This window comes from Antechinus flavipes, chromosome 3, assembly GCF_016432865.1.
Source record: "Antechinus flavipes isolate AdamAnt ecotype Samford, QLD, Australia chromosome 3, AdamAnt_v2, whole genome shotgun sequence".
NCBI classification, from domain to species: Eukaryota; Metazoa; Chordata; class Mammalia; order Dasyuromorphia; family Dasyuridae; genus Antechinus; species Antechinus flavipes.
Genome location: NC_067400.1, coordinates 394,201,597 through 394,225,689, shown reverse-complemented (window position 1 = coordinate 394,225,689; position 24,093 = coordinate 394,201,597). Strand labels below are relative to the sequence as shown.

The 24,093-nt window shown below is 36.5% G+C and overlaps 1 protein-coding gene across 3 annotated transcripts; it reads left to right on the top strand.

Annotated features, from left to right (window-relative positions):
* Positions 1-4,460: 4,460 nt before the first annotated feature.
* Positions 4,461-21,655, top strand: NABP1 (nucleic acid binding protein 1). Of its 3 annotated transcripts, XR_007951992.1 has the most exons (7): positions 4,461-5,255; positions 5,681-5,819; positions 11,562-11,633; positions 13,439-13,514; positions 13,973-14,039; positions 14,968-15,268; positions 17,772-21,655. XR_007951992.1 is itself a non-coding variant. In XM_051985981.1 (6 exons), the coding sequence occupies exons 1-6, from the start codon at positions 5,165-5,167 to the stop codon at positions 15,159-15,161; spliced, it is 567 nt and encodes a 188-aa protein (XP_051841941.1). In that variant the 5' UTR covers positions 4,461-5,164; the 3' UTR covers positions 15,162-21,655. The 3 variants fall into 3 exon arrangements, 2 of the variants coding, with proteins under 2 accessions (XP_051841941.1, XP_051841940.1); XM_051985981.1 differs by having other exon boundaries at positions 15,040-21,655; XM_051985980.1 differs by having other exon boundaries at positions 14,968-21,655.
* The last annotated feature ends 2,438 nt before the right edge of the window (positions 21,656-24,093 follow it).

Sequence of the window (24,093 nt, the reverse complement as noted above, 5' to 3'; positions counted from 1 at the left end):
TGGAGGACATGTGTTTTCTTGGTGTCAATTGTTAGGCCAAAATTAGCACAAGCAGCAGAGAATCAATCCATACTTTATTGGATCTTAGCTTCAGAGGCTACATTGAGTGCACAATCATCTATAAGCAAAAAATCATGCATCAGCTGAGATTTACAAGATGGACTGTCCATTGCTCATACAAAAGCTGACTGAAATTTTCCATATTATATGACAAGAAGTTATGCCCCGGGAGTTCAAGGATGCCTTTATTATTCAAGGATTGCCCTTTATTGATAAAGGGAATAGATTGTCCAGTAAAAGTCTCTCTTGGTCATTGCTATAAGATTCTCGCCAAAGTCTTCCTTAATAGGCTGTCCCAGCAAATGGAAAGAGGTCATCTAACGAGAGCCAGTAGGCATCAAAGTTGATATGGTGTTTACTGTTCAACAACTCCAGTAAAAATGCCAGGAGCAGAAGAGAGAACTGTATACAATATTTGAAGATCTGACAAAGATCTTTGATACTATCAGTCATGAGAGCTTATCGAAAATTATGTCAAAATTTAGTTGTCTGGAGAAGTTCATCAATATACCATGTCATTGTCATGAAAGTGTGCTTACCCGCGTTCTGGATAATAAACAATGCTCTTGAGGTTTCTCAGTCCTCAGTAGAGTGAAACAAGGCTGTATGCTTGCTCTCATACTTTTGAACATGATGTTTTCAGCTATGTTGTCAAACATCTTCAATTAGAACAAACATGCAATCAAAGTCAGCTCCCACACTGATGATAAATTCTTTAACTTGAAAAGGCTACAAGCCTAAGAGGGAATAATTTTCAATTTTGGGAGGGGTAGAATTTAGAGGAATGTGGAGAAGAAAAGAAGGGCAGGCAGGTAAAGAAAGTATTAAGGGAAAAAGAAGGAAGGAAAAGGATTTAAAGATAGAAGAGGAGAGACTGATCAAAGTAGAGAGGAGAGGAAATCAAAAAGGCATAAACAAAGGGGGTTAGTCATATAGCTAGGGAAGATAGGAAAGGTAACAGATGGGAGAGACAAGTGTAGGTAAAAAAAAGAGAAGTGGGCTGGTGAGAGAGAAAGGTAGAGAAAGCAATAGAAGGGGAAATTCTGAGGTGGGGGAAGAAGCAGCAGAATCAGTGGGTTCTAAGGCAAGTGTTAAAAAGTAATCTGCTTTAGTCATTCTTCAACAATTCACTTCAGTCTAGAATCGTAGAATAAATGATAACTTATTATGAATCAATTGATCAATTAAAGTGATAATTTCTTATCATTTAGTTGATTAACCAGTGGTTTTTATTTTTTTATTCTTAAACCTTCAGAAGAATCTCCTCTGAACAAGGTAATAATAGCAACTCACATAAATTTAACATCCCTCACAATAACCCTGTGAACTAGGTATTGGAAGAGCTGTTGCCCCCAACTTAGAAATGAGGAAAGAAACAGGACATTTACAGAGGTTAAGTGACATGCTCATTGTCAAAGAATAATATTAGACAGAGATGGGATTCAAAAACAGATCATATCCCCAAGCCCAGAGTCTTAATCTCTACAAAGTAGTTTATGGAGCTACTTTTCTGTGTATGTCTGTGTGTGTGTGTGTGTGTGTATGTGTATGTATGTGACAATATAAATTTCTACAGCTGTATGAAATTAAGAGGAAGGCCTGGAATTCCTTTTCTCTAATTTATAGTATCCAGTGTTTATTAGGAAACTTAGTCTACTAATTCACTATCACTAGGTCATGCACCTTGCACTTCACTTAGTAATGATGATTTATTCTTCATGTATTTATTTTTATGCATTAATTATGAGTTTAGCACCATCAATGAGCTCCACAATATAACCATGGAGTCCAGAATTACAGATATGAAACAATTACAATGAGAAAAGTGGTTACATTGTTTTAAGGGTCAACAACCTTTTAAAACAAAGTCTCACTGCGAGGGCTGTGCAATACACTAATTCTATTGGTGGATCTAAGCTACTGACAGGAAAGAGAGAATCATAACTATTTAAATTTATACAGAACTTTAAAAATGTATTTATCATTTGAACCTCATAATTACCCTGCCCCCTACATATTATTATCCCCATTTTAAAGATAAACAAATTGAGACTCACAAAAGTAGTAGCTTGCCCAAAGTCACACACTATTAGAAAGAATAAGGATTTTGAAACCAAGGTCTTCCTTACTGCTAGCTCAGTGACCTAAAGAGAGTCAAAGGAAAACTAGAAATGAGATAGAAGCAAAATCTAAAGTGCTTTGTGGAAAGCAATGCAATGCCTCCCTCAACTATCTCAAGGGTGTGTACTGGAACCAGCTTTTATAACATCAACATTTTCCATGTAATCATTTCCCCTTTGGAAATTGGCAAACATTAGAAACCAGGCTTTGATTTATTTTTTGTTGATTGTGTAGACTTAAGAAAGTGATGGAGAGAATGTTAATAATGCAGATTAAAGTTTAAAATGTGTCTTGTTTTCTGAGAGTCCATTGTTAAACATTTACTAACATATAATTGAACTATCATTCCTTCCTTGGCATTCATAATGATAGCGATCAACTTTTGGAGTAGTATTAAAATATATGCAATATGCAGATGGAAAAAACTGTATTTTCGTGTAATTGAAATTTTCTTTTTTGAAGAATACGTATATTAACTTTTCACTAAAAGAGACACCACAATAGAATAACATTCTGTTTTCTGTCTTGGCTAAGTCCAGGAAAGCACTGAATTAACATTGAGTTCTAGAAGGTTATGCAAAATACTAGGTCTGACCAGTCTATGAAGGTCTTTTCCAGTCTATGAAGTTGAGTACTGGCCAGAGGACTTTTCTGTGAATGTGCCTCTCTGGCACCAGTCTAACTAAGTGTGAAAGGTTACTTGTCCAAAGGTGATAAACTTCGGGGACACAGCAACTGGTATTTATTTCCTTTGAATAGAAAGAATTCCTTGAAGAAATTTTGGAAGTTCTCACTTTCTCTATTTCCTGCTTTGATGTACAGCCACAAACCCAGGAGTTTTGAATCATTTTTATTATCATCATTCCCCACCAAAGCTTGTGGTTATAAAGAAAGGTAAAGAAAATCCCTTCAAATTTTAATGGGAGAAGACCAGAAGCAAACCACAAAGGACATACAAGTGTAAATGAGAACCTCTCAAGAGGAAAGGCTCCAGCCAGGGGGGGAATTTGGAAAGAGTTCTAGCAGGAGGGGAGATTTGAGTGGATTTTTCTTGAAGAAAGTCAGGGAAGCTATAAGATGGAGTTGTGAGGAGGGAGAGAATTTTAGATTGGTGGCGGGCCAGACATGGGGGAGTTTTGAAAGAGTGCTGTGAGAGGAACAGCAAGATTGTCAAGATGGAAGAAAGTAGAGATAGAAGACCGGGAAGGCAGAAAAGGAACCGATTGTCAACAACTTTAAAGGCCAGAGAATTTTATTTGATTCTGGAATTAACAGAGAGCCATAGGAGTTTATGAAAGTGAATATAGATGTGACATGGTCATACTCTTCCTTCAGTTTTAAGTCTAAGTTTTTCTGTCTCTGATCTTGGATTAAGCACTTTAATCCATATTCCTTCATTTGTAAATACTCTTCAACATCTTTTCCAGTTCTAACGTTCTATGAATGAATGAAAATGCATTTAGGTTCTTCCTGGATGAAAGGCATTATGCTAGGAACAGGGTATACTAATTCAAAAAAGCAGTAAACAGATCTCCAAGCTCACATCCTAGCTACTCCCTCCTTATCCTCCCCTTTCAAAATCTACAATGAAGGTATGTGGGGTGGAAAGAGCAAGACATTTACAGCCACAAGCCCCGGATTTGAATCCCGGTTTTTTCCTTAGAGCTTGTCACTTTGGCTACTTTTTTCACCTTTCTGCCTCAGTTCCAGTGAAATGTGTTAAAGGATTTCCAGAGCCCTTTCTAGCTTAAAAGGTTTTGAGTTTGATTATGCGTTTTTCAACAGATACTCCCACGGTCCCTGGAGCCAGCCCCAATGAGAACTTTTTGCCAAATCCTTTCTACAACCATGCAAGGGGCCATATTTCCAATCTGCCCTCCAGAGTTCAGGGCTGGGAAGATAGGTGAATGAAGGTGTGAATCTAGGAGAAGGGTGTGAAGGAGAATTGCAAGAGAGGAAGACGAGAAGGTGCGGAACACCTGGGGCCTCGGGAGGAGGAGAAGGGGAAAGGGGAAGAAAGAATAGGGAGGGGAAGAGAAAGGAGAAAAGGGGAGGAGGAAAAGGAAGAGGAAGGAGCAAAAGAGGAAGGAGAAAAGGGAGGAGGAGGGGAAAAGGGGAAAAGGGACAAAAGACGGTGCAGAGCGTGCTAAGTGTCACCTTCAGAATTTAGGCTAGAGGGTGAGGCTCTCCGGCCCGCCCCCAACTTTCTCCCCTCCCCCCAGCCGTGCGGACGTGCAGACGTGCTGACGCCACACCTGTGGCGTCACAAGGGGCGGGGCGAGTCGGGTCTAGCTGCCTGGGCAAGCGGCTCAGCGGCAGAATTGGTCAGTCGCTGCTGGTGGCTGGAGCTCAGTGCACACTCTCTTGCTCTGCCTGCCTCCTTCCCACCCTACCCCCTCCACCCGTCCCCCAGTCTCTCTTTCCCGGATCCCTTAGCACGCGCGCGGACCCGGCGGCCGGGCGCGTGTGTGTGCGTGTGTCTGTGTGCGCGTGTGTGAGCGAGCGCGCCAGGGGCTGGAGGCCGGCTCGCGAGCTGAGCTGAGCCAGGCAGCGCGGAGCGCGCAGCCGGGTCTTCCCGGTTTTCTTTTTTTTACAAAGCGGGGCGTTTGCATTAAGCGCTCCCTTTACTCCCTTCCAGTAAGTGGGTGGCCGCTGCTGGGTTGGCCCTAGTCGGGCCGTGTGGTCGCGAGTGCCCCCAGCCCGCCCCCTCTTCGTGGCTTCTTCCATTTTCTTTCTGCGGCTTCGATTCCCCTCCCTTTTTTTTTTTTTTAACTTGGGGGGGAAGCCAGGAGGGTTGATTAGACGCTGACCGCAGGCCCCCGCGCCCCCCAGTGTTTTCTAAGCTTCCCCAGCGCCCAAGGTCGAGCCTCGTCTGCCTCCCTTCCCGCCCCCTCTCCCGTGCCCCGAGGGGTGGGATGCTTTGTCCTCTGCCCGGGTCACAGCCGTACCAGCAGCCGTCACCGCACCTGCAGCCGGTCTCGATATGAACGGGGCGAACGACCCGCACTTCTTTATAAAAGATATTAAGCCCGGGCTGAAAAACTTAAATGTCGTCTTTATTGTCCTGGAGATAGGTAAGTTGGGTCCCCGCCACTGGAGCTACACCCCCTCCTCTCCAAGGCTTCTGCAACCCTCTCTTTCCCCTCCCCCTCCCCCTTTCTCCACCCCTGCCCACCCTTCCCACGGGGAGGTGCTTCACGCGTGTTCTGCCCCCACCCCCATCCCTGGCCTCCATACGCACGTGGCCGCTTCTCGGAGTCCCAGATGTAGACCTGCTCCCGTGTCACTCGTTAGCTTTCTCTTTCTCACTTTGTGAGAATCCCATGGGAGGGAATGGGTGATCTCGTCGTCGGAAACCTTTGGGGGAAGAAAAAAAATTTCCTTCCCCGAGTACGTGGAGAAGGAGCCCTAGTCAAAAGTCGCTTCTTCCTTAAAACTAATTTGACCTGAATTTTTTTTTTCCCTCTACCCCCTCTTTGGATGTTTTAAATTCTCGCAGGACGAGTGACCAAAACCAAAGACGGCCACGAAGTAAGGTCATGCAAAGTAGCTGATAAGACGGGAAGCATCACTATTTCGGTGTGGGATGAAATCGGAGGTCTTATCCAGCCCGGGGATATTATTCGATTAACCCGAGGGTAGGTATGCAGAAAGAGAGGAGTGTGGACTACTCCTGTGTACATCCATCCATCCATCCATCCACCCATCATAAAGTTTATGAAGCCACTTTCAACCTGCTTTCCCGATAAAGGACAGACAAGAATTAAAATGAGCCTTTTGCCACTAAAGCAATAGGTTTCAGTTGAAAGTTATTTCTCACTTCTAAACAATGAAATTCAGGGGTTTTAGGTTGCATTGGAGAAAGAAGAGAAAATTTAGGTTGTATAGTGTAAGGGGTGAGATAGTAAACATTTTCCAATAAATGAATGAGATTATTGATCTCTAGAATGAGGCACTCATTCAGAACTTGCCTAAATTTTAACCAGGTATTTATACGCCTGGTACCTGGAAGAGAACAAATCTGAGCTAGAGAACTTAAGTTTCTGTTAGTATGTCAAAGGTAGGCTGTAATCATATATTTGGCACTGTGTGACATTTGTTTTAGATAGTTAGAAACTATTTTTGTTCTTCCTTTGTTAAGTAAACATAATATAATCTTATGCTTTTTTTTTCTTGTTCAAATCTTCATTAGGAGAGAATGGCTTGTAACATTCTGATGAGGTAAACTGGGGGGGAAAAGCACAGTAGAAGTAGTATGATTTATTATGCTAAACTCTTATTTAGAGTGCAAAGCAAAAACAAAACAAATTTATATAGCAATTATACACACACACACACACACACACACACACATTTATATATATGTATTGCAAAAACTTAGTTCCAGCATCTATAGGAATAAATTGATGAACTTACTTGGGGGTGATTGTGATAGAAGAGTTGATAGAATTTCCTATAAATTAGGAAAGATTTGGAAGTTTTTGCAGTGAGATGATTGTAATATTTTTGTGAGTCATGAATAACTACAGGGAAGTAGGGTGGGGATAGATAATAGTCATAATAGTATGATGTAATTAGGCATGTTACCTTGATGCTAAGGAACTCAGAACACTTAACAGGCATTATCTTGATATTTTTATAACATCTCCAGGAAGGAAGCCTAAGAGTTTGTTATCTTCAAAGCAGGAAGTTGGGAACAGGCATTATTCTTGACTATATATTTGATTCATTGACAATGAATCAGGTGACAATGAGACCATATAAGTGACCATGTAAATTTGATTTTCATAGTTAAAAGAATCCAGATACAATTTCTATTTTGGAAGGGATGGGTGAAACTTAAATAACATTTAGATTGTTAACATTCCTAACCTAGGATTAAAAATACCATATAAATATGATTTTTCTTCAAAATTTTACTTTTCTCTCAGCTATGTATTTGAAATTTTGGCTTTTAAGGAAAGGTTCTTTAGTAGTAATTGTTGATAGCTTTTATTTAGAATTATATTATTTAGAATAATAAAAGCTAGCATTAATTTACATAGTGCTTTAAGGGTTGCAAAATGCTACAAACATTCTTATTGGTTCTCTAAATTCTTGGAATAAAGTGCTTTATTATTTATCTCCATTTTATAGATGCAGAAACAGGGAGATTTGCTCAACAGCCCAATGATACTCAGCTAGTGTCTTAGGGTGCATTTGAACTCCAGTTCTTAGAGATACCCAAGTTCAAAACATTTATCTTCTATGCCACCCAGGGGTCATCTAGTTCAAAATACTGTTGCCCTCAGTTTTGCAGATGAAAAACTTGCTCCCAGAGAAATTACTTGTCCCTGCATTACAAAGTAAGTGACAAGAGAATCAAGGGTTCCAGTCAAGGTCCCTCTAGTTAACTACACACAAATCTTTCTATATTTGTCCAGACAAGCTCCTTGTCTGTATTTTAAGATAGAATTTTTGTTTTACCTGGTGGGGTATTGAAGCAAATATATAAGACTTAAAACAGGAAGCAGGTTAGAAATCAATTAACTTCCCTCACTTTTTCAAGACCTGAAAGTCAAGAGAAATGACTTTTTAAAAGTCACATAGATGATGGGATGGTATCATATTAAGTATCCTGTCTCTAAAATCCATTGACCTTTACTCTATACCTCTATTTTAAAGAGATGAAAGAAAAGAAATAACAAAAATGGTTTTCTGATAAGTTCTCATTTACATATAGTAATTTGTTTTTTGTCACAGTAATTTTTCCCCTCCAAAAAACTCTTTATACTTGGCAATTTTTACTCATATTCCTCTATTTAATTCTAAAGTTACTCTTCAGAATAATTATAACTTACAGCAATTTGCTTTTGTCCAAAAAAAATCCAAAACCCAAAATAAAAAGCGCCAAACTTCCTACATTGGTAATTAGAATTACTGAATATCAGCAGAGGTGTGTGACTGAGGCAGCACTCTTTATTATTAAAGAATTTGGTCAAAAAAAATTAGCAGTCTGGGAATGGAACTGGAATTTCTTAGCATAAACTGTTAGTATTAACAGAGACTGCAATGTCAACCATTTGTATAGAGAAGAGTGTTTATAAATGAGGACTGCTAAAAACAATATTCAACCAAAGGTCAGATCTAGTGCTATAAATATGCTATTTGGAAGAAATGGATGTTTTGGTTATAGATAATTTTTAGACTTTTATAATTGTTATACATTCAGAAAATTAATACATTCTCAAGTTTAACTTAATACTTTTTGCAGTTAAATCAGAGCACAAAGAAACTCAAGCATTTTTTAAGTTACCCATTTTATAGATTTTCCTTAAATTTAAAGGTTGTCCTTATTGTAATCTAGGCTAAACTATTTGGGGGACACCCATAATCGTGCAAAGTGACAAATTCTAGACAAATTACTTTAAAATAGCTTAATGCTCAGATTCAACACAGAAAAGCATTTCTTTGGATATAAATACTTTTGTTCAGATTTAGAATCTGGATTATAGATTTATAGTGTCCTGAATTTTACTAATGAGAATACTGAGGCCCAGTATACAATTGTTTCTCAGATTCACACAGGTGGTAAGAGAGCTGGGAGAACTCAGGTTCCATTTTAAGCAACACTAATTAGCCACTCTTCTGAGCTTCTAAAATCTAATATTTTTTATGATTAAAAAACTGTATATTGTTTTCCTATGGTTGAATTCATAGATACGTTATTGAGGGTTGGAAGGAACCACATCTGCCACCAACTCCATCCCCATCATTTGACAGATGAGGATGCTGAGGACCAAAGAGCTGGAATTTCTTGCATGAATCCAGAGCCAGTGTTCTTTTTTACTGTCACACTTCTTTCCTTTTTCATTGTATCTTATGCAAATATTTTTATAACTGAGTCATACTATACCTACAAAATGTCAACACCACAGTAAGCCAGTACTAAAATGCCAAGCATTGTAATAGGCCTTGGTGATAAAAACAAAAAAAGAGCAAGTTGTTGTCATAAAGGGCTTAGGTTCTATCCAGGGAGACATAATAGACATGTGTCTGAGTATATTTTTGGGCAGGGGAGAAGGGAGCAGGTAAGGGGAATAGAGAAGGTCAGCTGGGGAGATAGGGGAAAGAGCTCATGTAAAAAGAGATATTTATGTGTTGAAAGGTACAATAAATTTAATGAAGATTTTATTACTTGACATGTACAGGTTGGAGTTGGGAAGACAAGTGATTGAATTCTCAAGCTAGTTTGAATAGCTAGCTCTGACTTGGGGACAAGTCAAGCCCTCAACCTCTTTCTGTTCTGTAAAAGGGAAGATAATAGCTCCTGCTTTAACAGTGTTAATTGTGTTAATCAAGTGAATTAACATACATAAAGCTCTTTGTAAAATGTAAAGTGCTTTTCATTCTGTTATTTTGTAAGTGGTCAGGAAGTAGAATGTCACCCTCAGTGGTTGCATTTCTAGACCAGTCTGCAAATCATCTTTAATCCATAATACTCATTTGGTATAGTGTTATTTGAGTATGACTAGAATTTTAGCTAGTCTATTTAACGGTATTTCTATACAAAGTTTTTATATGTGGAATCCATTTTGGGGAGCTAGTCTCACACATACCTCCCTCCTCCTCATTTGCCCTAACAAATAAAAGGGAAAAAGCATACACATGGTTGTAGGAGTGGTGAGCCCTCTGATTCACTCTTTTGTTGTGTGTTGGGGAAAAGGGGTGTCCAGGGTTTCTAGAGGTCAGGGAATAATAGTTAGTAGATGGTGCTACAGAGCCTATGACCTCCTGCCAAGTGCCCTGTCATCCCTTTTATTTTCTATTGCCTTTCTTTCTTTGAGTAAGATTTCTAACCCCAGTATCTGGCCAATGGAAAGAAGGCTATAGCAAACCCATAATCCATTTTGTGGTTTTCTTAGTTTATTTACTCTATAACTAAATTTCTTCCTCCTATTAAGTATCAGTAAAGGAAGCCTATAATGTACATCTATGGTGTAATGAGTAGGTACTTGGGAACACAAAAAGGATAGATATAAACTATTTGCATTTTTACTAGCTCAGCAGTTCTCTTGAGTCTCTTGGATATTTCATCACTTAGCAGAATTGGATCTTGAAGGGTGGGGGAGATAGGGTGAGGGGAAGAGGAGCTATGTGAAAAAGAATTGGGGTAGTTGGAGGGGAGAGATTCAGGCTTTGTTGGATTGATGCTTTTTCTCCCTTCCATTAATTTAGCCTGCACTAGGCTAGGCTTGCTTTGGAAAAGATGGGAAGCAGTTACTCCAGGTTGCACCTTGAGATGATTAGGGGAAGGGGCATTGGAAGAAAGGAAAAAAGTCCCCAGTAGTTGGAAAGAAAGGAAAAGGGAATTCCTGGAGATAGCTAGCTGGGTTCTCAGCACATTATTTGTCTCTTTGGAAACCAGTTAACTCAGGAACCCTACTATAACCTCTTCTGCATATGGTTTAAAAAAAAACCAAAAACCCTTTTTTGGATGGTGCCATTCACATTAAATAACTTACTCAAAATATTTATTTAATTTAGGTGCAGGAAATATTAGTTTGTCAAAGTGTGTCTGTCTCCTTGCTTCATGATACGAATATAAGTTCTTCAGGCCTCCTGTCATTTTTGATAATTCCTGGCTTCATTTTTTGGCTTTTAAATCAAGAATGGCAGATTTTCTATGGTGAAATCAAATTGGTTTCTCTATTAGGGTGCTAGCCTTAACATAAAGTAATAGTTTAGTTGCTATGAAACTAATGGAAACCCTCTAAAGTCCTGAAATTTATAGTAAATATAATTTATTTTGGACTTCAAGTAGGAAGTTATTTCTTATTTCATGCTTGGTTTTTTATCATACTAGGTTATTGCACCTACTTACCCAGATTAGTGATTAAAATTTTATGTGAAGAGGAAGGCAGGTGAACCGACTCCAATCAGGCTGATCTTTTGGCAGATTGATTGTATTCTAATAAATTTTGTTACTTTCTGATGTATAAGAAAAGTTGATATATGGCTAGTGTGAGTTAAATAAGTATAGTATTAAGCACAAGAATGCTGATATTTCTATTCTTGGTTGAATTAATATTATCTGCTTGAAGGGAAGAGAATGCAAAGGAAGAGAAGGATCCAATACATTGGATTAACTCTTGTGGCTAATTGATGGGGTGAATTGGAATCACCCCTGTGGCACATTAATTGGAAGACAAAGGGAGATTTGCATAGTATTAACAGGAATGGATGAATGGGTAGTGAATTATCATTAGTATGAAAACTCATTATTGACATCAGATCATAATTCCATTAGAGTAATGGAGTAAAGCTTCTCTATCACATTCAAGAGGAACACTTTGCAGTGCATGCAGGTACACATATAATTGATTTTTGTTTGTCCTCAGATATGCATCCATGTGGAAAGGGTGTCTGACTCTATACACAGGAAGAGGAGGTGAACTTCAGAAAATTGGGGAGTAAGTATTAAAGTATGGAAGGCTATGGTGTACATAACATTTTGTAAAAATAAATGGTAGGTATGAAGTACAACTTACCTGGAGGTTTATTTTTCAATTTTAAAAAGAACTGAGAGTTAATGCTATTTGATAGCTTAAAAAAATAACATGAATGATAAGTTAAATCTGTCTTATTTGTTTTAATTGTATATCGACTAAATTTCTATTTCTTACATGGTTGGTCTCAGTTATTCTAGCAGAAAGAACAGTAAGAAATTTCCCCAAATCTCTCCCCAGGATCATTCCTGTAGGCCTTTGGTACATAGTTTTTTCCAAGAATCACAATGGGCATTTACTGATATCAGCTGCTGTCTTCTAAAATATAAACAAAAACAAAGCATGCAGTAGTTATCTAGGCATAAGTTATTAGGTATAAGTTAAAATTTGATTTTTTTTTCTGTTCTTGGGTGAATGTGTGCTCATGTTAAAAGGACTGACAGCACTGAAAAATTGAAGCCCTCTATTTATTCACAGTCTAGGTACGGTGCAGGCAGCCGCAATGCGAGCTTCCATACACTGCCCTGGTAATGATCTCCACCTTGACCTGGAGGGACCATCCTCTCTGGGGGTGTAAAGGTAATCCAGCCTCCATGCTAGCCTAGTCATTGAGATGCAGTAATAAAAGTATAATACATATAGTGACCCAAATAATTAATCCTTTCGGCTTTTGGTCAGGGCTCAGGAAAAAAAAAAAAAAAACAAAATAAAACTTAATTTGAGGCCGTATATTATATTGGAGATTTAATTTGTTGAAAGAAACGTCATGTTACAAAAAAGTTTTTTTTAAAAATTAAAAATCAACAGTGAGGGAGCAGAATAAGTTTTGTTTCAGAGAAGCTGTAAATAATGGTAAAAGGAGAATGCCATCAATTTGGTTCAGAAATTGGTAACACTTTGTATGGTTTAGGTCAAGGGAAGAGATGGTTTCTTTATATTTGTCTTGTGTGTTAATTTGTCTAATGTTGACGTTGCAAGGAGATAAAAGTAAAAGTATGGGATACTGGTCATCTTATGTATTGGTCATCTTATCTATTTAGGAATAACTAAAATTAATCCTGTTGGGAATAGTAGAAATAAAAGATCTGTAGAAGTTAAATGTTTAAGCCATTCGATTCTGAAATGACTTCCAAGGTGGTATGCTTGTCCTTTGTCAGGTGCAAATACATTTTACCTTTATTTTTTTATTTTTTCTTTTAAAAATTAAGCTAAGAAATGAATGGTTTATCTGTATATTTAGGTGGTAGTGAGTGAGCCTGGTTATGTGAATTGTAGCGTACACCTTAACTGCATCCTTAATAAATATTATTGTCATTGGGAGGTAACTAGAGGTAGGGAGAATGATTGGACTGCATTCAGATATATTCAGCCACAACTGAGAAGAATGCTAAGCATGTGCTACACCAAGGTGTGAGACAGTAGATTCATCTTTTGATCTAAAGATACCATGGGGAACATGTTCTAATGTCTCTGATGCTCAGTATTGAATGGTTCATTGTAGGTATAAAAACATGCAACCCAAATACTAAACAGTGGAGGAGTGACATGTGCAATGTTGTGCTTAATAAATATTTTGATGTCTTTGAGTTTCTTTTATTGTTGTAAGGAGGGACATATATGGTTAGAAAGGAAGGAGTGAGAATTTGATTTATTTTTGACACTTAATGCAAAAAGAATTCTTATTTGATTTCCCAATCTAGAAATTCTCCAGTTGCCTTTTTTTCTTTTTTAAATCCCAGCAGCCATCTAACTTTTTGCTTTATTTTCAGATTTTGTATGGTATACTCAGAAGTGCCAAACTTCAGTGAACCTAACCCAGACTATCTTGGACAGCAGAACAAAGTGGTAATTAACAGTTTTATGTGCAAACTGCTTTTTTGTTTTATAGATCAATTGTTAACAACTATTTTCTTGACACATTAATGTGTCTAATTATTTCAAAAGGTAGTATGAAATTCTTAAATCTTAAATCATTTGTCTTTCATGTACATACATACACAAAAACTTCATGGATATATATGTATGTATTTGCATGTATGTCATTTGCCACTCTGAGGGGTGGGAAAAGGGATATGAGGAAATTTAGCAACTTTGTGTGTTTTCATGCCTTCGTTATATGAATAGTTTAGGCAGAGGTACTGTTGATTAGAGAACTGTACTTGGGCAAGCGTTTAAAAATACTAAATGGGAATGGATAGAAACTAAGAAACATGCATTTCTGTGAGCTTTTGGTACATTTCATGGTCATCTAGGTTTTCTTTGATGCTATTTATTTAAATCTTTTTCTTAACATTTTCCTTAAGGCACATGGTGAACAAAAAAATAATTCTTCAGCAAGTAATATGGGTACAGGTACATTTGGGCCAGTAGGTAAGTTTTTGTGTGTCTACTATATGTGAGGTTGAAGAATATGTGTATTTTGTAGATCGAACTTTAATTCATGGGTTTGACTTTTAAGAAAGAACGTGTTACTAGAAGCATGTAAACAAACCCTTTTGCCATTGAATTTATGGAATTCATTATCCTGGTGATTTCATTTGATATAAACTGGATGTTTTGCTATTATACTTAATGATTTCATGTTTACAACTTAGCTTTTCAAACTTCACTATGATGGAGTATTATTTTAAAGTTTTTTTGGGAAAAAGACTGGAATTAACTATTATATTCTTAGTCTTAAAAATAAACAAATAGAAATTTACATTGGGGAACTTGCATAGTGGTATTTTGAAGATCAGTTAGCAGAAATTTTGTCTTAATGAGCACACGACTAGTTTATGGGTGATTGCCAAGTTTTTTCTTACTAACTTTTGTGTCTTAAAACTTCTGCACAGATCAAAATGATTTATTGTGTCTGTCTGTCTTGATGCATCAATAGTGTCTACTAGGGCTTTTAACTCCTACTGTTTTCTGTTTTCTCTCTGCCTTTATTTTCAGTATAGGGAAGGGACATCTGTTCTTTTGTAAGTGTTGATTTCTGACTTTGGTCCCTAAGTTTAATCTTCCCTCTTCTCTTCCTCTTGATGACAGCACCAAGTACAATTTAAAGCTAATCATATATGCTTATTTAAAATGGTCAGTTTTTGGGGGAAAAAAGGCAGTCACCAGAAATGTATTTCCCTAATCTTTAACAGTCTTAGAGAGAGAGAGAATGAAAGAGAGGGAAGTGAGAGTGTGTGTGTGAGAGAGAGAGAGAGAGAGTGTGTGTGTGTGTGTGTGTGTTGGAAAGGGGGATATCTTTATACAGGTGTCAATGTCAGGATCTGGAACTGGTGATGAATTGTTACTGTCGTTTTAGGAAATGGTGTACAAACTGGACCTGAATCAGGGCGATTCCCATTTTCATATAATCATGCCCACTCCTATGCAGGTACTGGGAGAGCCAATGGACGAGGACCTGTAAACCCACAGCTACCAGCAACAGCTAATGTTCAGCCAGTTGTGACCACAATAAGTAATGGGAGGGACCCCCGGAGAGCCTTTAAAAGATGACCTATGCCAAATGTTCACATACAGCTTGCCTAAACTACATGATGCCCTACTTGAACACTTATTGCACTTTTATTTATGGTTATCTGTGAAAAGTTTGTCCTTTATTGGTATGTTTTTATGTTTTGGTTTGTTGAGAAAAGTGATTTGTTTTATGATGATGCAATTAAGCTGCTTAAATGCCATCTGAAAGAATGGTCTATAAAGGAGGGAAAATATTTTTGGAACAACAAAAAAAAAGCAAAAAGCCCCACCCTTCAACTGCACTTCACATGGGTGATGGGTCAGCTTTAATAGTCTCTATGAGTCTACTGTATCCTCTGTAAAAATTTTGTAATTCCTATTTGACTTAATATGAGAGGTGTTTTTTTTTTTTTTGTCAAATAAAGAAGTTGCCAATTAAAACAATAACTTCCCCCAAAATGGTTAAAAGATAGCAGCAAATGGTTGAGTGTCTTGTGACTCCAAAAAAAGATTGATTTTCTGACATTAATTCATGTTACTGCCATTAAGATATTTCCAATGATTGAACAATCTTAGGCTGATCTTTTATTACCTAAAACAGGCTAGCAGAATTATGAAATATAGCATTTTAATGACATTATAGCAGGTAATTTTATTTTTAAAGCTACATTATATTGTATTTTGGGGCAGGGTTTTAAAATATTCTTTGGCTTAATATTATAAAAGAAAGATTTAAAATTGTCCCTTAAATATTCTTCTCAAAGCCATCCCTCTTAAAATGTTTTAGAACTTTAAAATTAAAAAAAAACCTCTTTAAGAATATTAGTCTATGGTATAATTAATGAAGTGATGATGATACTAAGTATTTAGCTAAGTTATGGGGAAATTGAACAGAATTCAGGTAGAAATCCTCAATCTAATCATAATTTAATAAGATGCTTATTGTCAAAGTGCTGCAGTTTTTTTTTTTTTTTTTCAGCCAAAATATCTGATGTGGAATTGAAATTCCTAGAAATTTATTTGAGCTTATGTCAGACAGCTTATTTTAAAAAATAAACATTTCATCATCAACTTCAAGTTTCTGGAGAAAATTTACAGTATTTTTCAGCCAAAGATACAGGAATGCCTCTGGTAGAACTGAATGTAGCTTTATTAAGAATTGCTTTGGGAAGTGGATTTTATTTTCACTTGATATATGATTTCCATTCAGTTCCACCATATCTTGTAGGATGGATTACTAGTAAAATTTTCATTTGTTCGACTTATTCTTAAAGTTGACTCCTTGAATAAAACTTGCACTAATGTTTAAAAAAAAAAAAAAAAAAACCAAACCCTACTTAATTCTTTGTCTAGCTTTAAATGTTACGTTGTGGAGAAAACTTGTATGCCATTCTGTTCTTACATGTTTACTTAAAAGTATTTTAAAAAATAATTCCTGTGGAAGTCCTGCATGTAAGGAATATAGTCTCTAGACTTGCTTTCTTGACACAGACACTGGTAAAGACTATCTTTATTGTGGGTATGTTGCTTTTATTCCTTCTCTTTAAATCACAGTGCTTTATTTTTCCTGAAAACTACATAGCATTTGGATTGGGGAGATTGATGGCCTGGATATTTTTTCCTTTGCTTTTATTATAGAACCTTTCATATTATTTATTTATGATATAGAAATGAGTTTTTTGTTTTTTGCTTTGTTGGAATTTCATAGGAAGTATCCAAAGCATGAGAGCTGCTCTTTTCATCTTTAAGATAGTACTGAAGGCGGTACCATTTTCATGATTGGTGTATTCGTGTTGACGTTGACATGATGTCTATGTCTGAAAGATTATTTAATGTATGTAATTTCCTGGTACATTTTATGGGAATGGATCTTTTAAAAATGAATTTAATGAATTTCTGCTACATAATGAAATGATAAAAGGGAAGAGATTGTTTAATCTAGATATACAAGCTTATATCTAAATCTGTTTCCTTTTAACAAGCCAAATAATTCCAACCAGATTCCCCAACCAAACTTTTTTTTTTTTAAACTTTAAGGTACTTTTTGAACTGTTTACTTTTTAATAATTGAACCTGGGTCATCTTTGTTCTTATTATTTTGCTCTTTTTTCTAAGGACTTTGCATTTCAGTTCAATTTAGATAAAGTTATCAAAAAAGTAAAACCATTTGGTATGAAGCAGTGATGTAAAACCAACCTTCTCCTCAAAAACAAAAAACAAAAAACAACTCTTTCCTCCATCTTGGAATAAATGGCTTCTGAATAAATGAACTACTTTTCTAACAGACATATATGCAAAAAGTTGTTTGATAGAACATTTTTGTACTTTTAAGTAATGTAACAAATGTTCCAAAGAAAAGTAAAGATATTTTTCGTTTTAAAAAAGGAAATAGAAATATTAAACATTGTAATATTGCTTTACCCCTGTGGGTATATTAACTTTCATGTAGTATGCATTAGAAAATAAAGCATATAGGGGGAAGGCTAGATCTGACACCATTACTACACTTGCTATAAATGTACTATGGATTTTAATTGGAAAAAAACATGCTTTTTCTTCTTTTGAGGTTAGTGATATTCTTGTTTCAATATTTTGCCTTTGTTCTCTTTTTTTCAGTGCCATTTATTAATGAATCTCTTTTCTCTTAAGGAAAGACCCTTCAATACCAAAGCAAGTGACTTTCACTCTATAGTGACCTACATTTATCTAACCAGTCTAGTCTACTTGGGCAACTCATCAAGAAGTCAGAGGAAGATTATTTTCCTGCTTTCCCCTCCAATTTTTCACTTACCAACTTAATTTTTTAAAAGAGCACTTAAGATGGAAATATTAACATCTACTGGAAAAGTCACTGGATTGAGTTCCCCACATAATTTCTACATCATGGTTAATTCTGAAGTGGATTGAAGTCTCATCAGAAGAACCAGCTTATTTTGGCTTATACCTCTGTTTTGGGCATATGGGTGGTGGTATGGGTGTGGGGGTTGTGAAATTTGAGAGTATGAAAGATGAACAGAGAAACCCAGATGAAGAACTTCTATTTCATATAGGTGATACCTAAGCACTCTAACATTACCCTAGTCTTTCTCTGCTATTCTTGGTCATAGCTTTTTTTTTACTAAAGGCTTTAGTGTTCACACATAGATTATAATTTACGTGTTGAAGCATTAGAGGAGTTTGAATACATCTTTGGAGGAAGGAGTAATAATTGCCAGGAATCATACACATGCTCATTGATATTTTTTTCCCTCCTATTTTGTAATTAAGCCCAGGAATAGCCCTTGGCCATTTGAACAGCTTCATCACTTAAGGGGACCTATATTTGTAAGGCAGTTTGACTATTAAGCTATTATACTCAAGTCATCCTTAGTAAGACTATAAGCTATTCTGGTATGTTTAAAGGAATGCTTGGAGAGGTACAGATCATTTTCTCTACAATCAAAGCCATTAATTAGGGCATTGAAGTCTGTCATATAGTATGTTATGAAAAGAAGTGGCAATACAATGTCATTTTTTGATGTTAATACAGATTGCTAACACCTAACAATTTTAAAGATAATTAACATAATCCCAAGTTAAAACTTTGTAACATACTACTCTGCTGATAAGAGACTGAACATATGACCTCATTCTATACCTGTGTTCTCCCTTAATGTCATGCCTCTATTTCATATTCCATGTCTTAGACATATTTCTCTTTTGGTCTTAACCACAGGGGTAACTACATGGTACAGTGGATAAAATAGTGGCTCTAGAGTCAGGAGGACCTGTATTCAAATGCAGCCTCTGACACTGACCCTAGATAAGTCACTTAACTCCAATTGCCTTTCAGACGTGACCAAGAAAAAAAAAATGTTGCTGCTTTCTGAGGCAATGACAGTCATGTTCTTAAATACTCCGTTGTGCAAATGAAAATTGCAATAACTATGTCAAGTGTTGACCTTTTAATCCTGGTTTACGATAAAGGCTTGAAAAGTCCCAGTTTGTGAGCTGTGAAAAGTAATACTCTTGTAGCATGTACTTGGCTCTAGTGTACAAAGCCCTAGTAGCTTTGAAGAAATCAGAGCTATTTTTTTTTTTTTTTGAGGCAAATGCAATACCAAGTTGACATTTTTATGACCTTTAAGCCTTGTAATTACAGGTATTTTTTTAAAAGATATATCTAAAGGCCTGCCTATTTTGTCTACAGTCCATCTCCAGATACTGTTGTCCTGTGATCACATGAGCAAACTATATGGGAAAGAGTTTGGCTTTAACAGCTTTTGGCTATATTTCATATTTTGTAATCATGACAGATTTTTAGTGCCTAAGGCCATGAGCATAATGTGGTAAAACCTCAATAATTCAGAAAAGAGCAGTCATGATTTACTAGGAAATCTGGAGATTTTAAAGATGCCTTATGTTAAAAGTACAGTGCTTTTACAAGGCAGTAAGTGTATGCCATTAAATTGGATAAATTTTTTAGAGGATCCATGATACATATTGAACCACAAAAGGCTTTTATGAGTTTTTGTACCCACTGTGGAAGGTACAAAGTATTAAATCAATTTGTGATTCGTAAAAGATCTCAGAATTTATACTTTATTAGCAACAACCTTGACTTAGCTGTAAGTTACTCAATTTACTGGAATTTCAATTTGGGGAGCATAAATTAGGAACTGAATTTTTAAAAGGTACCATTCCTAAATTTCTCAATTCTTTTTTTTTTTTTTTTAAACTGGGCAGATTTGACTTGGGATGTGACAATGATAGAATTAACCTTGAGTTTGCATCTTCACTCTTAATGCATGACTTCTGACACTTTTAGTTTCAAAATAGCATAAGGGAATACAAAAACTTGAAACCCAAATGTCTAGAGCATAATTGGAACCTAAGTTTTTAGTCTTCAAAATACTTAATGTGTCAATGACAAAATATTGATATTTTCATAGCTAATGTTAGAATTGGGCTAGAACAGATTTTTTTGACCTGGCTCCTCTATTAGACAACCTTTCTCCATGAGGAGTGAAAGACTACTTAGCAGAGGTATTTTGTCATTGCCTAGACTGAAGTACAAAGAAATACTAAAGCTTTTTCCTCCTCTTGAGGGAAAGTCAGTTTTGACTCAATTTAAAACAAGTTTCTATTTAGGTTCATGTTGGTAGTTTTCTACATCAGTACATTCAACCCAATATTAAGACATTTGCCATCAGACATTAAAATGACAGGGGCTAGATAAGAGAAGTTCTGTACAAGGTAGACATTCTGTGGAGAGTTTCATGTTCTTCCACTTCTTTCCCTGAAGTCTGATGAGAAGGGGAGGCTGGAATAAGAATGCTAGCAATATAAAGAAATCAAACATAGCCACGAGCTTTTTACATCTTACAATCTGACTCTCCTGAAAATAGAATTTACAAAACCACTTATCCCTACAAATAGTTATTGAATGATATAAAAGTCATTAGGATGGGTCTTGGAGTGGAGAAAGGAGCCAAGGGTACAAGGAAATGTATACTACTTTTTAAGTTTGGGTCATTTTAGTTTCGTTTGGTCAAGTTTAGATTTAGAAAATTCATTTGGGATTTTCTTGGCAAAGATACCGGAATGGTTGGCTATTTTCTTATATAATTTTACAGATGAGGAAACTGAGGCAAACTGGGTTAAGTGACACCAAAAGTGTTTGAGGTCAGTTTTGAACAATTGAGTTTCCCTGATTCTAGTCTGGCATTCTGTCCAATGTGTAACCCTATCAGCAGTGCCATCTACTGGTCAGATAATACAGATTAGAAATCCTGAAGCAGAAAAAATATTTTAAACTAGCTCTCATCTTTGGGTGAAGTACTGTCACTCTAGTGAGACTTTTCTGCCTACTCGTTTCAGTACTATGTGAAAACTTTAGATGTCATAACCTAGTCTCAAGAAAATCTGTTCATCCCTTTATGTTAAAAAAAAATTGTAGCGAAAGTAGTATCCCTACAGGCTCCAACTGTAGAAACTAGTTGCAAGGGTTATGGAATCAGGGTAGACACTTTGCTTCACAGTAAGTAGTTGCCATTAATACTGGCAAAAAGTGTAATGATTAAAAATAGCTTTTGAGAAGTGGTGTCTTTGTAAAAATGTGAAGTGGAATATAAACTTGTCCTTCAAAATTGTAATTCTTTAGCCTATTGGTATTTTGTAAAATGCTAGTCATGTGAATGTTAGTATTCATGCTGTGAGTATATGAGATTTTACTAAATATGTATTTATACATATGTATATAACTGTAGCTTTTAACTTATATCTATGATCTTATTCCTATAAGTTCCCAGGTGAGGAAACTTTCAATGAAGATGAGCAACCCTTCTGCAACTACAGTTACTTGTATCACTGAGAAGTGACTTTGACAGGGTCACATAAACATTAAGACAGACTTAAGTGCAACTGTTTACCATCCAGTTGTTGCCTCAATGTGGGTGCATCCTTAACCCTGCTATCCCCTAACACTTTCCCTCTTTCCCCCCTCCGCAACGTTAACTGGTAGTCACTCCAAATAGCATTATTAGAAAAATGAATTAGCTTGTCTTTGTCTTTAATTGCCTGGTACTGTAGCCTCTGAATTTTTTCTATAATGAGAAATGTTACTTGAGCAATGAACTATGAATACTGAGCACACACACACACACAATTATAGTATATATGAAACACATTTTATGACCCAAAGCAACATATGCCTCTGCTCAACCTGGATCTTGAAAGACTGGCTGCCCTTTGGTGTGAAGTTCTTATAGATCCTAGATCTGGGTAGTTCTTAGATCTCAGTTCAGACCTGATTTTATCACACCATGGGATAAGGAATCACACCATGGGATAAGGCTCTGGAGAAATGGTTTCATGGTAACCACGCTCACAAGACAGTACTATAGCAGGACACCAGTGTTGATTTAAAATGGAAGAAACATCTTGATGAGATAACTAGTAGCAATTACTTGGTCAGGATATTCCCTCATGGTGAATAGATAAATCTACTCATGAGACCAAATTATTTAGACAAGTTGCTTAGCAAGAATAAGCAAAGAGAGTTGAATGTTCTGAAAAGATTTCCATTAACCTCTCATACATAGAGATGTTTTAAAATAACTTTAGAATCTACTCTTTCTTTGGAAAGCCCTGGATGTAACCTTCTGGAAGATAAACTTAGAGAGCATTACCTTAGTCGTATATTGAGGGAGTCTCAAATACTCGGAGTAGAACTATATCTAGCCTTAGTCTCATGACTAACGGGAAAGTGTATAGCCATCACATACTGTAATACCCCCCTCCCTCCCACACACTTTATAGATAAGAAAGGCCACCACTTGGAGAGAATGGAGTAAGATTGCACAGAGATAAGATAGATTGAAAGAATCTAGTGATCTGGTCAAGCCAAGCTTGTTCCTAGCTAAGTCCCTTGATATGTATAAGCTTCAATTTTCCTTATCTGTAAAATGGAACTCTATCATACTTATATTGGCTACCTTTCAGTATGAGGCTAAGCACGTTCTAAACCTTAAAATGCTATAGTAATGTGAATTGCTGTTCATGGCAGTCAGAAATGGAATCCATACTTCATGAATATTATGTTTATTTTATAATGTTTTGGCAACTGCACCAAACCAGCTTCTAACTGGTAGGGGACTGGAGGTGAAAGAGCAGGCTAGAGACATAGACTCAATATTCAAATGGAAGTTTAATTGCAGAGGGAAACTAAGGAAGGATGTATGTGGGAAGATTCTTAGTATACCAATAACATTCCTTCACAATGAGAGAAAACAGCAACAATAAGATGTTTGGTTAGGCTTTGTGATCAGAACTCATCCAAGCTCCAGAACAAGTAGTGTTGCTCAAAGCAATACAATAATTAGTGATTTTGCCAGAGGGTGAGCACAAAAGGTTATTGTGCCAGGACACAGTTTAGTTCTGGAAAACAGGGTGTTGCTTAATATCTTGACAGCATAAATGTTTCAATAATTCATATAAATGACTAGGAGGACTTTCATACAGCCAAGTCAAATTTATACTGTTTTTTTTTTCCTTGTCCTCTAGAATTTATATGAAAAACATTGATAATGATTTCAACTATATAATTGAATTCCCATTAAAGGCAATTAGAAACAAAACTTGCTCAACTAAGCTCTATTTCTAAGTTACCTGCAATATAAGCTTAAGGGGAACTAAGTAGTAGAGTTGGAAAGAATCTCAGATGAATGAATTAAATGTAATTCCCAAAACTTAATTGTGTTTAGAGAGCACCATTCTAAGCTTGGGAAACAGGTTTTAGAAGAGGTTAGGTACTTATCTACATGAAACTTGATGAAACATGAGACTAAATGGATAATTTAGACAAATACATCATGATTATTAGAGAACTGCAAAAGCATTAAGGGTGAGGTCTGCAAGGGAAAATGAAAAGAAGGAAATATCTTTATAGACGTTGGGGATCATAACTTTAAAGCTGGGAAAGGGACCTCAGAAGCCATCTAGTCCAACTCATTTTTACAGATGAGGAAACCAAGGCACAGGGGAATTAAATGACTTGTCTAAGTTCATACAAGTAATGATTACAAACATTGCCATCTCATACCTCTGCTTTCCTCCTCTGTATCCCAGATGCTGAAAATACAGAATGCATCTCTATATGTCCTTCCTTCTGCTTTGAATCTTTTGGGAGTCAGGACATGTGGGACTTGACTTTTGGAGGTTGTGAGTATTTTAACACCTCTTAGGCAGGGATGGGAGGGGAATGATAGAGCTTCCCTCTTGGGCCAATGAAAGAGGGGAAGTTTTGAGGGAATATAGTAGAAAACCTCTGAGTCATTTTAAAAATCTTTGTGTTTGATGGGGAGTTTTAAGGACTCTTTTTTTCATGGGGAGCTTTAGACTTTTTTTTTTTTTAAAGAAGACAAAGCTGTTTGAAATTAAATTCAAAATCAATAGACATTAAATGATGAATATATACAAAACATTATCATAG